The 15,102-nt window shown below is 42.6% G+C and overlaps 1 protein-coding gene across 6 annotated transcripts in view; it reads left to right on the forward strand.

Moving 5' to 3' along the window:
* The window catches only part of Fry (FRY microtubule binding protein), a 378,278-nt gene that overhangs the window by 340,435 nt on the left and 22,741 nt on the right, over positions 1–15,102 (forward strand). For 4 of the 6 annotated variants that reach the window (XM_035443188.1, XM_035443184.1, XM_035443183.1 and 1 more), the window contains 6 exons: positions 946–954; positions 5,605–5,805; positions 6,154–6,315; positions 8,850–9,016; positions 10,387–10,576; positions 14,138–14,287. In XM_035443188.1, coding sequence (XP_035299079.1) covers positions 946–954; positions 5,605–5,805; positions 6,154–6,315; positions 8,850–9,016; positions 10,387–10,576; positions 14,138–14,287 — 879 coding nt within the window. The remainder of the gene's footprint in view (positions 1–945; positions 955–5,604; positions 5,806–6,153; positions 6,316–8,849; positions 9,017–10,386; positions 10,577–14,137; positions 14,288–15,102) is intronic. The other 2 variants (XM_035443189.1, XM_035443186.1) reach the window with 1 other exon arrangement.

Here is a 15,102-nt window from a genome sequence, read left to right on the forward strand (position 1 = left end):
CAGAAAAATAAATAAATAAATAAATAAATAAATAAATAAATAAATAAATAACCTTGAGAATGTTTAAAATAAAATAAAAGACAGAGATGTGGGCGGCATAGTAACATGGAAGTATCCGAGCATCATCTTGAATGTTAGGTCTGATACTTAGTCCAATGGGTATAATCAAATCTGCCTCTGGACCGTGCATGAGGAGTCAGATGACAGGTACCGAGAGTGTAACGCAGTGTCAGACACACAGCTGGTGTTCTCCACACCAATCCATCAGACAACCCCACCAGTGGCAAATAAGTAGTGGTGATGAGAGTAACGTAAGCATATTCTGGCTTCTTTATCCAAATATGGCTGCCAAAACAAAAACAAACAAACAAACAATACCCCACGTTGTTTTTGTTGTGTCTGTCCCTTGTCATTGGGTAGCTTCTGGAACTTGAATGAAGTCTTCACAAGGGCTTTTGTCCTTGAAGTTTGCGGAATCTTGTAAAGGCGCTGTGTCTGCGCCATTAATTTCACATCTGAGGTAGACAGATCATAACCACAAACACTTTTAGCTTCGTGAGTGGGGTCAGCTGCTGCCTCTTTCTGACCCTCTTCTGTCTCCTGTGACATTTAACCATTTTGTCACAATCAAGTATTCAGGCATCCTAAATAAGCAGGTGTTAAAGAGAACAGCATTGTCGCTGAAGTGGGGGAGCAGCTTCTGAAAGTGGGCTCATAATGTCACTTCCAGGAAGATGTGTGGGAACTCTGATATTAAATATTGACTTTCCTCATTGGAGTTTGTGCATGTTTTCCTTCATTTTTTTTTAAAGTTATGTCTACTGAAGACTATGCTGTTAGTACTGCTAGTTGTTGTGTGAAAATTAAAATGCACTGGAGTATTTTATACAATCATTTTAAATAGACCTTTTGTTTGTTTTTCTGTCCATTCACACTGCTCCCCAGGAACTTCAGGTAAGTCGCTGTTATTCTTCACTCTGGTGCATTGGCAGGTGGATTGGATCGTTGCATAGTTATAGAACATGCGTGCTCCCCCTCCCCCGAATCCCCTCCAGCACATGTATGCCTGTCTGTGTGTAGAGCTCTACTTAGGTGTGTGTGACAGGTTTGTTCTGTTTTGTTGCCCTCCTTGGCTGCTCTAGTATGGAAATATGTTCTAAAATACAAAAGAAAATGCTTTATTACCCTTAGTCCTGGAAGTTGCATGGTTGTATCTCTCAAGAGAAGACAGGTCTTTGCATAAGGTCTATATGGATAGGCACCCTACAGTTCCTGATGAGGCAGCTATACCCTGGATGAGTGTTGTTATTCTGTAGAAAGAGAGATGAGGCTAAGGATGTACCTATGTGATAGAACATCTACTTAGCATGAATGAGGCCTGGGTTCCATCTCTAGCACTGCCAGACAAACAAAACAAAGAAAAAACTAACTCTGGGGCTGGAGAGATGGCTTAGTGGTTAAGAGCATTGACTGTTCTTCCAGAGGTCCTAAGTTCAATTCCCAGCAACCACATGGTGGCTCACAACCACCTTGAATGAGATCTGGTGCCCTCTGCTGGCATGCAGGCAGAAGACTGTATACATAATAAATAAATAAAATCTTTAAAAAAAAAAAAGAAAGAAAGAAAAAACTAACTCTGTCTGACAACTAGATAATTTTTCATTCAAACCAGGTGCCCATTAAGAAAAAGGCAGTTACTGGGTGGTGGTGGTAGCAGTGCACTCCTTTAATCCCCAGCACTTGGGAAGCAGAGACAGGAGGATCTCTGTGAATTTGAGACTAGCCTGGTCTACAGAGGGAGTTCCAGGACAGAGAAACTCTGTCTCAATAAAAAACCCACAATAACAGAGAGAGAGAGAGAGAGAGAGAGAGAGAGAGAGAGAGAGAGAGAGAGAGAGAGAGAGAGAGAGAGAGAGAGAGAGGGGTGGTGCCAACAATGATGATGCCCTGGCACCTGGCCTAAATCAACATCATCTTAAGCAAGCTGACTCATGAGCCTGTCACTTTAGGACTCACTCTAAGTAGCTTCATTTGGAGAAATGTATTTGAGAACAATTTTTGGGGCTAGCAGTAGAGCTCAATGACAGAGTGTTCTCTTAGCATACACGAAGACCTGCTTCAGCCCCCAGTGCTCCACAGTCACTACAACATTTTAACCGAGGTTTGTTTGAAATCATTTCATGAATATCGTTTTTTTTGACATTTGGTATTTGTGAATATTCTGCTATCTCAGTGTAAACTCTGGGTGTTACGTTTAAGTTTGGCAACTGTATGTGCAAACAGTCTCCCTGAAATATACAGCCACACTCTGTATTTTTACACATAGAATCTGGCATCATAAACAAACAGGGATTCGGCTTTTAACTTTGTATGTGACATAAGGTACAAATTGGGCATCTGGTGGAGAAGCAGGATGGGCGGCTCTCACTGAGTGTATTTTGTGCCATGCTGAGAAAGCTGGGCTGGGGTCTGGAAAGATAGCTCAGTGGTTAAGAACATTGACTGATCTTGCAGAGAACCCAAGTTCAGTTCCCAGCACATGTACATGGCAGTTCACAACCATCTGTAACTCCAGTTCTAGGGGATCTTACACCATTTTCTGGCCTCTGCTAGTGTAGCGTGAGTTCTAATAGGTCTTAATAATAAAAGCCCAGAGTCAGACTTAGAACTTGTGCTACACACTGACACACAGGCACACATGCAGACAAAACATTCATACACATGAAATAAAAACAAATAAAAAAAAAAGCTGAGCTGACTTTTACCCACAATAGAATTTTGTTGAGTATGCTAGAGATCCAACCTAAGAATTGTTAACAATGCTAAGTATGTATGCTACCTCTTAGCTACACCCATAACCCCCTACCATGGACCTTCCCTGGAGCTAGACCATGACCCTGCTTTAGTTAACAGTGCTAAGTATGTGTTCTAACTCTTAGCTGCACCCATAGCCCTTCCACCATGGGCCATACCTGGGGCTAGACCAGGTAAGAATTGCTCCATTGCAATGCCTCAGCTTCCACCAGGGAAATAATTTCAACACCTTTGCCTGGAATGGAGCCCTTACATCCTCTATGGAGTGGCTATTATCTGTGCCTCCCAGCTCTCATGCCCAGTGGATTCAGGCTGTCACCAAGTCAGGGTTCCCCATATCAACAAAAGCATCTCCGCACAGTGTAACAGCCTGTTACCTTAGATACCCTGTGATGCTTCAGACTCAGGGTTGATGGAGGCGACCCCCAGAGTTGTTGCTTGTGAGAGTCTGTCCAACACATCTGTTCATTTGGTACCAGAAATTTGGTGGCATGCATTTGTGTTTATGTATTTCTCTCAGGGTCTTTGCCTTCTCTTGTCTTCATCTCTCTTCATTTTTGTTCCTTTTTTCACAAATTACTTCTTTTCTTTCGATACTTTTTGATCATATACATTTTTTTCATATTCCAACTTACAGTAGTTACTTTAAGCCAAAGAACTAACTGTTCCCACCAGAAAGAATAAAACTATATTATTTAATGGTAATTTATCACATCCATCTAGGGAAACAGGTACAGGTTGAGTTTCCTTATCTAGAATGCTTGGGACTAGAAGGGTTTCAGATTTGAGTAGTTTTATTGATTTACATATTTATTTTGGAGTATTTGTATACACATAATATGCACAGTTTCTTGAGGATGAGACCAGAGTCTAAATACTAAATTCACTTTTAGCTCCTGCATTTAGTCTAAAGATAATTTTGTGCAGCATTTTTAGTTTTTAGGGGTCCTGGGTTTTGACTGTGATCTGTACCATGGATTTTCTACTTGGGAGCTCCATGATGGTGCTCAAACATTTGGGATTTTGGAACACTTCAAATTAGGGAAGCTCAACCCAGGTAGCATAAACGCATGAATATAGACCCAGGTTCAGTTCCCAGCACCCAAGGAGCTCACAGCCATCCATAACTTCAATTTCAGGGTTCTGATTCCCCCCTCTGGCCTCTGTGGGCACTGCATTCATGTGTGTACATACATACACGCAAGCAAACACTCATATACATAAAATAAAAATAAGTAAATCCAACCGGGCGGTGGTGGCGCACACCTTTAATAGAACTATGTAGAAGGCAGAGGTGGGTAGATCTCTGAGTTCTAGGCTACCCTGGTCTACAAAGTGAGTTATAGGACAGCCAGGGCTACACAGAGAAACCCTGTCTCTAAAATAATAATTATAATAACTAATAAATTCTAAAAATACCATAACAGGGACAGATGACAGTAATAGTTTCTATATCCGAAGTGATGTGTTTAAGAGTCTTACTATTGCTTTCTCCCACAAATAGCCAAGTCCATACCTGTTACAGGAGAGGTCTGTCACACTGAGGTCTGTCACACTGAGGTCTGTCACACTGAGGGGAGGTCTGTCACACTGACAAACCCCAAAATCATCTTATCTAGAGTCAGAAATAAGAGACTTGAACCAGGGGAGGAAACCCAGCCTCCCATTCACACACTTAATGCTCACCCCCAGCTCCCAGGTTGTCAGGCTGCCTGCTGACACCTCATCAGACCGAGTGTCAAATGACCACTTCACAAAGTGGGATGCCAGCTCTCACTCAGATGACCTTCTCCTTTAGATTAAAATTCGTTAATCAGGGTGGACATCTTCCTTCAGTCCTGTTTTTAAGAGATGGAAAACCAAATCCCATATTATTTTTTGCAGAAAAAAAAAGTTATGTTAGCCAAACAGACTTATTTAATAGCTGGTGCTTCGTAGAGAAGATCTGAGATAGAACTCCAGGCTTTTTAACACTCCATTGTCCAGCTAAGCTGGTTCTCAGAATGGGTAAGTCAGCAGGAAATCTTTGATGTGAAGGCAAGAAATTTAACCACTTCCCGGCTGGGGATGATTTAAAGATGAGCCTTAAGCAAAAACAAGATGCGGCTTCTGTGTAGTGCATGGCCCGCCAAAAATTGTCTGGCTCTTACAAGACTTGAACGCTGCATTTTATCTGTGGAATCTGCTGTGGCAGACAGTCTGGGATGTTTACCTAATGCTCTTCTACTTAATAGCCAAGGAATTCAGGAATGTGCTTCGAGCAAACTTGTTTCTCCTTCTGAAAACTCTACTAAACAGGGGCTGGTGGGAGAAAAAAGTATACACTAATTTTAAAGTTATTTTTTGAAAACAGTAATTTTCTAGGGCTTACCATATATATATATATATATATATAATATATATATATATATATATATGGGGGTGTGGTAGTACGTGCTGTTAATCCCAGCACTTCGAAGAGAGAAAGAGACAGGTGGATCTCTGTGAGTTCGAGGTCAGTCTGGTCTACAAAAGTGAGCTCCAGGCCATCCAAGGCTACACAATGAGACCCTGTTTCATATATATATGAAGGATGCCACCACTTCTATCCATGAGATAACACACATTTACAGAAAAGGTTTGCCCTTTAGTCTCCTCATGTTGATAAAGTGAAGTCTGGGTACCGCAGCAGATGAGGGCTTGAGGGTTGATGCCGACCATATTCATTTCTAAGCTGGGACTGACTGACAATATAAAGCTGTGTGTGCCCGAGGCCTGGGGCACAGAAAGCCCACTGTGGTGTGATTTCAGGGCGAGAGTATGGACAACTTCAACTGGGGAGTGCGCAGGCGTTCCCTGGACAGCCTGGACAAGTGTGACACGCAGATCCTGGAGGAGCGCCAACTCTCGAGAAGTACTCCCAGTCTGAATAAAATGAACCATGAGGATTCAGATGAGTCATCCGAGGAGGAGGACCTCACAGCCAGCCAGATCCTGGAACACTCAGACCTTGTAAGTAGGGACGCTCCCACTGGAAAAATGGGAAGCCTCGGGTTTTGTTTTGGTTTGTTGGTAATTAATTCAGGAGTTTTGTTTCCAGCTAAATACACGTTCTATGGCTGCTGAACTGAAACCTGAACTCTCAGGTGGACCCTAAGTGACCTCTTCACCATAGGTGGCAGATGGTGCCAGGGAGCCACATTCATGCTGGGTTGCACACTGCTGTGTTGACATTCCAATAACAGTGACATATAAAACTTGGAGAAGTCATACCTGTCAACCAACAACTGGAGACTAATGGTTTGTGTTCTTCTGGCAGGAACTTCATGTCACAATTTCTTTCTATTGCTTCCTAAACAGATCATGAATCTGTCCCCCTCCGAGGAGGCCAGTCCTCTTGAACTGCTTACCACTGCCTGCGACTCCACTCCCGCCGACCCCCACTCCTTCAACACCAGAATGGCAAGCTTCGAGGCTTCCTTGCCTGATATAAATAACCTGCAGATCTCAGAGGGGTCAAAGGTGAAGAGATGGTGGGGGGGGTGGTATTGTAGTTTCCTTAAGTGGGTGGAGAAAAGAAAAAAATTGCTAGTTAAGAATTTTTCTAGGGAGAGGTTTCAAGGGGGGGGGGCAGCATTAGTCCTCGGGTTTTAGTGGGGTGATGGAGGCTTATGCGCCTGCCCCAGTGCTTTCAAGTTGTTTTCTGCTCAAAGACTTGAGCAGACTTCCCTTTGGTTGAGAGATTTGGCCTGAGGCCTTCATAAAATGAAATACTTTACTTGTGACTGATGGCAAAACAAAGTGCTGAAGAGAGACGGCTATGGCTTGAAGAGTGTGCCGTGTTATAAAACAATGCACTAAGGGAGGTGTGGGGGAATAAATGCACTGGGGGAATTTTTTCTCGTGTAGGAACTGATTATACAATTTGCTCATTGATTCCATGCTTGCCTTTTGGCATACGATAGGAATATTTAATGTCAATCATACAGAATTATGCCAGATTTGCATAAAACTCTCCTAGCTAGACTCCCTGAGGAGAAGAGTTACCTAATGCATGGAATTTCCTTAACTTATAGGTTGGCTTTAAAACAAAAAGTCTGTGGATATTTCATTTAAGGTTTATTTTATCAAAATTCACAGAAAATATCCTGTCCATAAAACCATCCATTTGCATACTATAGCCACACATATGCCCTTTAGTATAAAATTTTACTTCTTCCTACTAGAAATACCAAAATAGTCTATCACAGTTAGGATAGAATTAGAAATTCCTGATCCTCATTTTGGCTATGGTTTTGCAACTTTGAAGAGAAGAGAAGAGAAGAGAAGAGAAGAGAAGAGAAGAGAGACAGAGAGAGAGATTTCTAAAGTAAAACTATAACACTTTCTATATCATTTTACATTATACTAAAAAAAAGGTCGGAAATCAAGAAACCCCTGGATGCTTCAAACCAATAAAAACGACTTATCTAAATTATCTAAAAATATTAGAGCTTAAATAAAAATTACTTCTAAGATTGTCCCAACTCAAAAGGAAGAATGAAAACTATAACTGGGATTCTTGTAAACAGAAATGTCCTTTTTTTTTGGCCAAAACATAACATTTCCCCCACACACACAAAAAAAAATCTTGTTCTACAGTCAAAAATACTAGGTTAAAACATTTGAAGTTTCTTAACTTAAAACATCATGAAATATAGGTGATGCTTGAGCACATTATTTCTTAGCATGAATACATTCTCCCCATTTTTCTTTTAAATACTAGTAGATAGGTAGGTAGATTGGTTTCTCTTAAGAAAAATAATCTAATTTTATCAAGAAAACATTAGATCTTATTTCTAAAGACATATCTACTTTCAGTAGTATTTGATAGTCTTTTGATGCTAGAGACTCATCCGTAAGAATTCGGCACCTCCAAAGACATGACCTTCCCTGTGTCTCTAATATAGCTCTAACATCTAGCTAATTTCTCCTCGTTAATCCTAAATTCAGAATGCTATAAACCAATTGCCAGATGTTAACCCATGGCAAGGGTCTAATTCCCAGACTTTTCTGTTCCACCCTGATTGTATTTTTGTTTTAAGATGACTCACAGAAACACACACATGTACTTCCTTCCTGCTTTTATGATGCGTAGTCCCGTTGCCTGCCTTCCTCTTGCAGAACAGTCTGTTCTCCAGTTGACTTCCTCCCTGACCTCAGCTCAAAGCCCAGCCTCTTTATCCGTTTGACTCTATCTCTTCCCTGCCTCCCACTGACCCAAAATCTGCCTGCCCTAGAGCGGTTACTTGTTACTGTTTGTTGAACACACTATGGTGAGGTGAGAGCCACACTCTCACCTTAGCCGCTGCCCTCAGAGGATGGCAAGGGGAAAACACTCATACAGGTGAGTGGTGATATGCCTTCTGTAAAGAAAGCCTTCACCCCAGCACAAACACTCTACAGATGCTTTCTTCTCTGAGAATCCACTGTACCATGCACCGATTCTTCTACATTCTAGCCTTTGTTGGAAAAGGGATTTTCTATTGGAGAACAGGCCTAGATGTGCCTGTCTCTAAGGCTGGGGCTGGAAAATCAAAGCTTATCTGTATCTGGCTTCTTCTGGGTTTGAAAACTACAGTGGTCCCAGGTGATGGGCCTCCAGGCACGGGTCCAGGCATTAGCACACATGCACACCATCTATTCTGGATCCCACCCCAGTGTCCAACATGACATTGAGCAAACCTGACATTTGCACATGAAGCAGAGATTGCTAATCTGTAAGCATGGATAGTGGACAAGGGAAAGGAGATGTTTCTCTGACCATATGGAAGTTAGCATTTGTACACCACAAACGCAGATCAAACGTGACAATCTACTAAGCCCCTAAGGGATGATTATGGAAGAGACTGGAAGGAAGACAGTAGAGAAGGGATACTTCAGAGAATTTCTGAATGCAGTTCTAGAAAATAAATGTCCACATTTCCACCCCTCTCAAGATTTTATTTCTGCTTCAGTGATCCAGTTGTCTAATATATATTCTTATACATTGGGGTTTTAAAATTTTGTCACTGCAGGCTGAAGCTGTCCCCGAAGAGGAGGACACCACCGTGCAAGAAGATGATCTTTCAAGTTCCATCAATGAACTCCCAGCAGCTTTTGAATGCAGTGACAGCTTCAGCCTAGATATGACGGAGGCAGAAGAGAAAGGCAACCAGGGCCTGGACCAGTATACTCTTGCAAGGCAAGGCAGCCTTTGGTGAAATGGGTGACATGAGTAAGCTTGGCACATTGTGTGGAATTCATGGTACTTACTAGCTTGAGTATAAAGCTACACATCTGCACACTGCTGAGATTCCTAACATGGAACCTAGCAGGACCTCAATGAACCTGGCAATCATCCTACCCCATGTAGGGCTTTCCATGGGAACAAGAAAGGATGCCCATGCAGGAATGTATAAGGCCAGAGAGCAACATGAATTCCTTCCATTTAGAGTTGAAAGACACGCACAAGGGGCTCTCTACAAGCTAAACTACTACTCTTTAACTGAGTGTCTTGCAGCCTGGTGGCTGATGTCTCCAAAAGTAGTGATTTACATCAACGCAAAGAGAAGGCAGGATAGATAAAAACATCACACCTTGCATCAATTCAGTGTCTGCAATAAGTCACAAATTATAACACTGTTTGGATTTACTTTAGAAGAAAGTTGAGATGCTATATTTACATGTGTAGATGTTGAAAATGAGAGCCAAGGCAGAGAACACCTGCCCATCAAAAGAAAAAGCCCAGAGAATACCCAAAGAGAGCTGAACTTTTCACATCTCTCCTCTTGCCCTCCTTCCCATCTGTCACTCCTCTGCATTCTTCCTTCATCCCTGTCCTGCCTTCCCCCTCCCTTAGTGTTCACACATGCACTCATTGTCTGCATCAGGGACATGTTTGAAGAATCCAAAGTTGAACTAGAGTTTATCTGAATGCCAAGTGCAGAACAGTGGTAATGCTGAGCTGGGAATATTTGTTTGGTCTGACACCTGGCTGCTGGGAGAGCAGGGCTTTCTGGGGACTAGGAGAGATAAATGGCCTGTACAAAAGAATTAGGAATGGAGGAATCAGCCAGGCATGGAGACAAACACCTTTGATCCCAGCACTCAGGAGTCAGAGGCAGGCAAATCCTGTGAGTTTAAGGCTATCTTGGTCTACATAGTGAGTTCCAAGCCAGCCAGTACAAAAACAATAACAACAACAAAAAGATGAATTATAGCCAGGCTATGGTGGTGCACGCCTTTAATTCCTGCACTCAGGAGGCAGAGGCAGGTGGATCTCTGTAAGTTTGAGGCCAGCCTGGTCTACAGAGTGAGTTCCCAGACAGGCTCGAAAGCTACACAGAGAAACCCTGTCTCAAAAAAAAAAACAAACAAACAAATAGATGAATTATAGAAATGTGAGAGGTAAAGTCTATTTCATTAAAACCGAAAGATCTCAGGGACCTCTGGTGAAAGCCACTTCCCCAGAGGAATAAGGACCCACTCGGCCACATCAGCTGTCTGACACTTAGGTGTAGAATTTGTACAAGAGGCTGTCACTTCTTCATGTAGTGGTTTTGTGTTTTCCAGCTTTGGAGAAGGTGACAGGGGCGTGTCACCCCCTCCCTCGCCCTTCTTCTCGGCCATCCTTGCTGCCTTTCAGCCCGCTGCCTGTGATGACGCCGAGGAGGCCTGGCGCAGCCACATTAACCAGCTCATGTGTGACTCAGACGGCTCCTGTGCTGTGTACACATTTCATGTGTTCTCCTCTCTGTTTAAGGTATGGGCTTGGGAGTATCCTGAAGACAGACAATGGCTGTGGGCTTCGGAAGAAGTTGTTGTCCCTCAAAGGTTATATAGCTATTATCTCCTCTGGGGACTAGTTCCTCCACCTACTGTTCCTGCTTCCTTAGGAAGAGGCTGGACTCAAATGAGTTCAGGTGGGCTTCCGTGAAAGGACTGTGTAAGCGGAATAAGCTACACTTAACTCTGTCACTCCGTTTTCTGTTGACATTCTGGTTAGGGTTTCTATTGCTATGATAAAATGTCATAACCAAAAACAAGTTAGGGAGGAAATGGTTAATTTGGCTTGCAGCTTACAACCCATCTCGAGGAAAGCCAGGGCAGGAACTGAAGTCGAGCCCCTGGAGAACACCGTTGACTGGCTTGCTCCCCGTGACTTGTTTGGCTTGCTCTTTTATGTAACCCAGGACAACCTGCCCAGGGTTGGCACCACCCACAAAGGTCTGGACCTTCCCTCATCAGTGGTTAATCAAGAAAGTGTCCCATGCCCTTGCCTAAAGGCTGGTCTAGTAGGGGCATTTTCTCAATGGAGGTTTCCTCTTCCCAAATGACTGTAACTTGTGTCAAGTTGGCAAAAAGAGAGCTAGCACCTTTGGCACTGGGAGCATAAAGGGATCTTCAGCTTGGCTATTCTAGTGTCACCTTTTCCTTAGGACACACACAGAACATTTTCATAACGGTTAAAAATGTTTTTTGTGGGCTGGAGAGATGGCTCAGTGGTTAAGAGCACTGACTCTTCTTCTGATATCCTGAGTTCAATTCCCAGCACCCACATAACAGCTCACAACTGCCTCTAACTCCAGTTCCAGAGGATCCAACACCCTCACACAGTCATACATACAAGTAGAACACCAATGCATGTGAAGTAAAAACGAAATAATAAATTTTAAAAAAATTAAAAAAAAAGGGCTGGAGAGATGGCTCAGTGGTTAAGAGCACTGCCTGCACTCCCAGAGGATACAAGTTCAATTCCCAGCACCCACATGGCAGCTCACAGCTGTCTGTAACCCCATTTCCAGGGAATCTGACACCCTCATACAGACACACATGCAAGGAAAACACCAATGTACACGAAATAAAAGTAAAAATCTAAAAAAAAAAAAAAATGTTTTTTGTTTGTTGGTTTTTTCTAATACCAGGCAAGGTTCACACTCTTGGGAGGCAGAGGCAGGCAGGTTGTTGCAATATTGGGGATAGCCTGAGCTGCATAGTGAGTTCTAGGCTACCCTGGAACTATAGAACAAAACAACTTTTTTCCTCTTTAACATTTATCTTACTATTTTTTGAGAACTACAAAGATAAGCACCATCTTAGGGTTTCTATTGCTGTAAAGAGACACTACAACCTCAGCAACTCTTATAAAGAAAAATATTTAGGCTCACTTACAGATTCAGAGAGGTTCAGAGGTTTAGTCCATTGTCATCATGGTGGGGAGCACACACACATACCTACTTAAATAGTGTATATGCACCACATTTTCATTGTTCATTCATCAGTTGAAGGACATTTAGGTTGTCTCTGTTCCCCAGCTATTGTGACTAGATCAGCAATGAACATTGCTGAGCAAGTATTTCTGGAGTAGGATGTTGGTTCCTTTGAGCACATGCCGCAGGGTGATATAGCTGGGTCATATGGTGGGTCTGTTTTTAGCTTTTGAAAATCCTCCACGTTGATTTCTAGAGTGGCTGCACCAGTTTGCAGTCTCCCCAAACAGTGTTCCCCTTTCCTCACCAGCATTGTTTTCTTGATTTTTGCTATTCTAGGTGGAGTAAAATGAAATATCAAAGCAGTTTTCATCTGTATTTCCCTAATTAAAAAGGATGTTGAACACTTAAGATATTTCTTACCCACCTTTTGTTTCTCTTTAAGAACGCTCCATTCAGCCAGGCAGTGATGGTGCACATCTTTAATCCAGGTACTCGGGAGACAGAGGCAGACAGATCTCTGAGTTCTAGGCCAGCCAGGTGTACAGAGTAAGTTTCAGAACAGCCACAGCTACACCAAGAAACTCTGTCTCAAAAAACAAAACAAAAGTAAAATAAAATAAAATAAATTCTCCATTCAGATCCATAGCCCTTTTATAATTGGGTCATTTGTTTTCTTGACTCTGGTTTGTTTGGTTTTAGTTCTTTGTATATTCTGAATATTAATCCTCTATCATATATATGATATATATATATATATCTCCCACTCTGCAGGCTTCCTTTTCAGTCAGTGGATTGTTTCCTTAGTTTTACAGAAGCTCCTTAGTTTTGTGAGGTCCCATCTGTCAGTCATTGGCTTTCATCTCTGAGCAGATGTTGTCCTATCCAGAACGGCCTTTCCTATAGCTGTGTCCTGTAGGGCACTGCCTATTTCTCCTTCTAGCACTTTGAGTGTGGAGTTGATTTTCTGGGCAGGTGGTTGATATGGATCTAATTTCATTCTTCTGTGTGTGGACATTCAGTTTTCCCAGTAGCATGTGTTGAAGATGTTATCTTTTCCAGGTGTGTATTTTTGACCTCTCTACCAAATATCACATGGCTGTGGTTACATGTGCTCATGTTGGGTTTTCTATTTTGTTACACTGATCTACCTGTCCATTTCTATTACTGTAATGCAGCTCAAAATCTGGGCTGGTGATCCCTGTAGCGTTGTTTTTTTGCTCAAGATTGCTTTGGCTATCTGAGGTCTTTTTAGGATTTCTTTGCTAAAGGTGTTGATCATTTCCAGTTTTCTGGTAGAATTTTTGGCATTTCTTACCAATCATCTATCTATCTATCTATCTATCTATCTATCTATCTATCTATCTATATCTCTCTTTTGGGTTTTTTTTCTTTTTGCAGGGTTTCTCTGTGAGTCCTGGTAGTCCTGGAACTTACTCTGTAAACCAGGCTCTGTCTCATGAGTGCTGGGATTAAAGGCATGCACCACCACCACCCAGTTTAATTTTCTTCTTTTGTCATATTGCTCTGGCTAGTGCTTTAAGCACTGTATTGAAAAGGAGTGGGCACAGGTGACAACCCTGTCTCCTTCCCAATTTTAATGGGATTGCTTTGAGTTTTTCTCCTTTTAGGATGTTGCCTGTGGGTTTGTCATATGTAGTTTTTATTATGTTGAGGTGTGTTACCTATGGATTGCCTGGAGCTGGAGTTATAAGAGGCTGTGAACCTCCCAACATGTGTACTGGGAATCAAACAGGCTCTCTGCTCACAACTGCTGAGCCATCTCATTAACCCCACTGTTTTGGGGGAGGAGGGCTTTGAGACAGGGTTTCTCTGTGTAACAGCTCTGGTTGTCCTGGAACTCCCTTTGTAGACCAGGCTGGCCTCAAACTTATAGAGCTCTAATCCCACTCTTTGTTTGTTTCAAAACATCTCATGTAACACAGGCTGGCCTTGAACTCCTGATCCCCTGCCTTCCAAGTTCTTGATTACAGGTTTGGGCCACCATGCCCCAAATTATTTTAAAGTTCTGCCCCATACACAAAAAATGTAATTGCTTTCCAGTGTACAAGTTGACCTTGGCATTTATGAATGATCCCTCTCCTGCCTTGCAGAATATTCAAAAGAGGTTCTGCTTCCTAACCTGCGATGCAGCCAGTTATCTTGGAGATAACCTTCGGGGAATCGGGTCCAAGTTTGTCAGCTCTTCCCAGATGCTCACCTCTTGCTCTGAATGCCCTACACTGTTCGTGGATGCCGAGACTGTGAGTATCCATGCCCTACTCTGGTAGGGTAGCATGTCTGTGTAGAGATTTATTAGAGAGACAGAGAGAGAGAGAGAGAGAGAGAGAGAGAGAGAGAGAGAGAGAGAGAGAGAGAGGTTGCACACGTGTTCATGGGTGATGGCCAGAGGACAACTTTGGGGACTTGGTTCTCTCCTTCCATCATGGGTTCCAGGGATCAACCTCAGGTCACCATATTGGCCCATTTTAAAGACACCTCCAAAGCTGTGAGCAGCATGGGGTTGTGACATGCCTCCCAGAGATCTCTGGGTCTACAGAATAATTGGTGAACATTGCCAGCCGAGGCCAAGGCATTTCAGAGAATTAGGAACAACCTACCTCAGTGCTCTTCCGTGTCCTCTGCCCCTCTCCTGAGTGACTTTGACTTTGCCAACTGTGCATATGACTGAATGACACTCACAGAGATCACCTGGAAGTCATGATTTATGAAGAGAACTTTGCAACACTGACCAACACTTTTAGGGCAGGGGTTACCTATAACCTTCATTTCTTGCATCCAGAGCCATCAAATTGTCTGGGTAACTAACAACCAGTGTTTATGACCTAATGAAGAACTGCCTTAAATATTTCTCTTCCAGTCACAGCCTCCCAAGTTCTCAGGCTTACAGACAGGCACCCCTTGAAGTGCCTTAAAATTTTATTTCTACAAAGTCAGTCTTTGCAGCAGCCTGATTGGCTTCTCAGAAAGAAATACAGTATGAAAAATAATTCCATCTTAAATCATTTTAAATGCAAATTAAATACAAAGTCAGTTTGCAGATCTCTTTGGAGGTCTG

The sequence above is a fragment of the Cricetulus griseus genome, chromosome 4 (assembly GCF_003668045.3).
Source record: "Cricetulus griseus strain 17A/GY chromosome 4, alternate assembly CriGri-PICRH-1.0, whole genome shotgun sequence".
In the NCBI taxonomy this organism is placed as follows: Eukaryota; Metazoa; Chordata; class Mammalia; order Rodentia; family Cricetidae; genus Cricetulus; species Cricetulus griseus.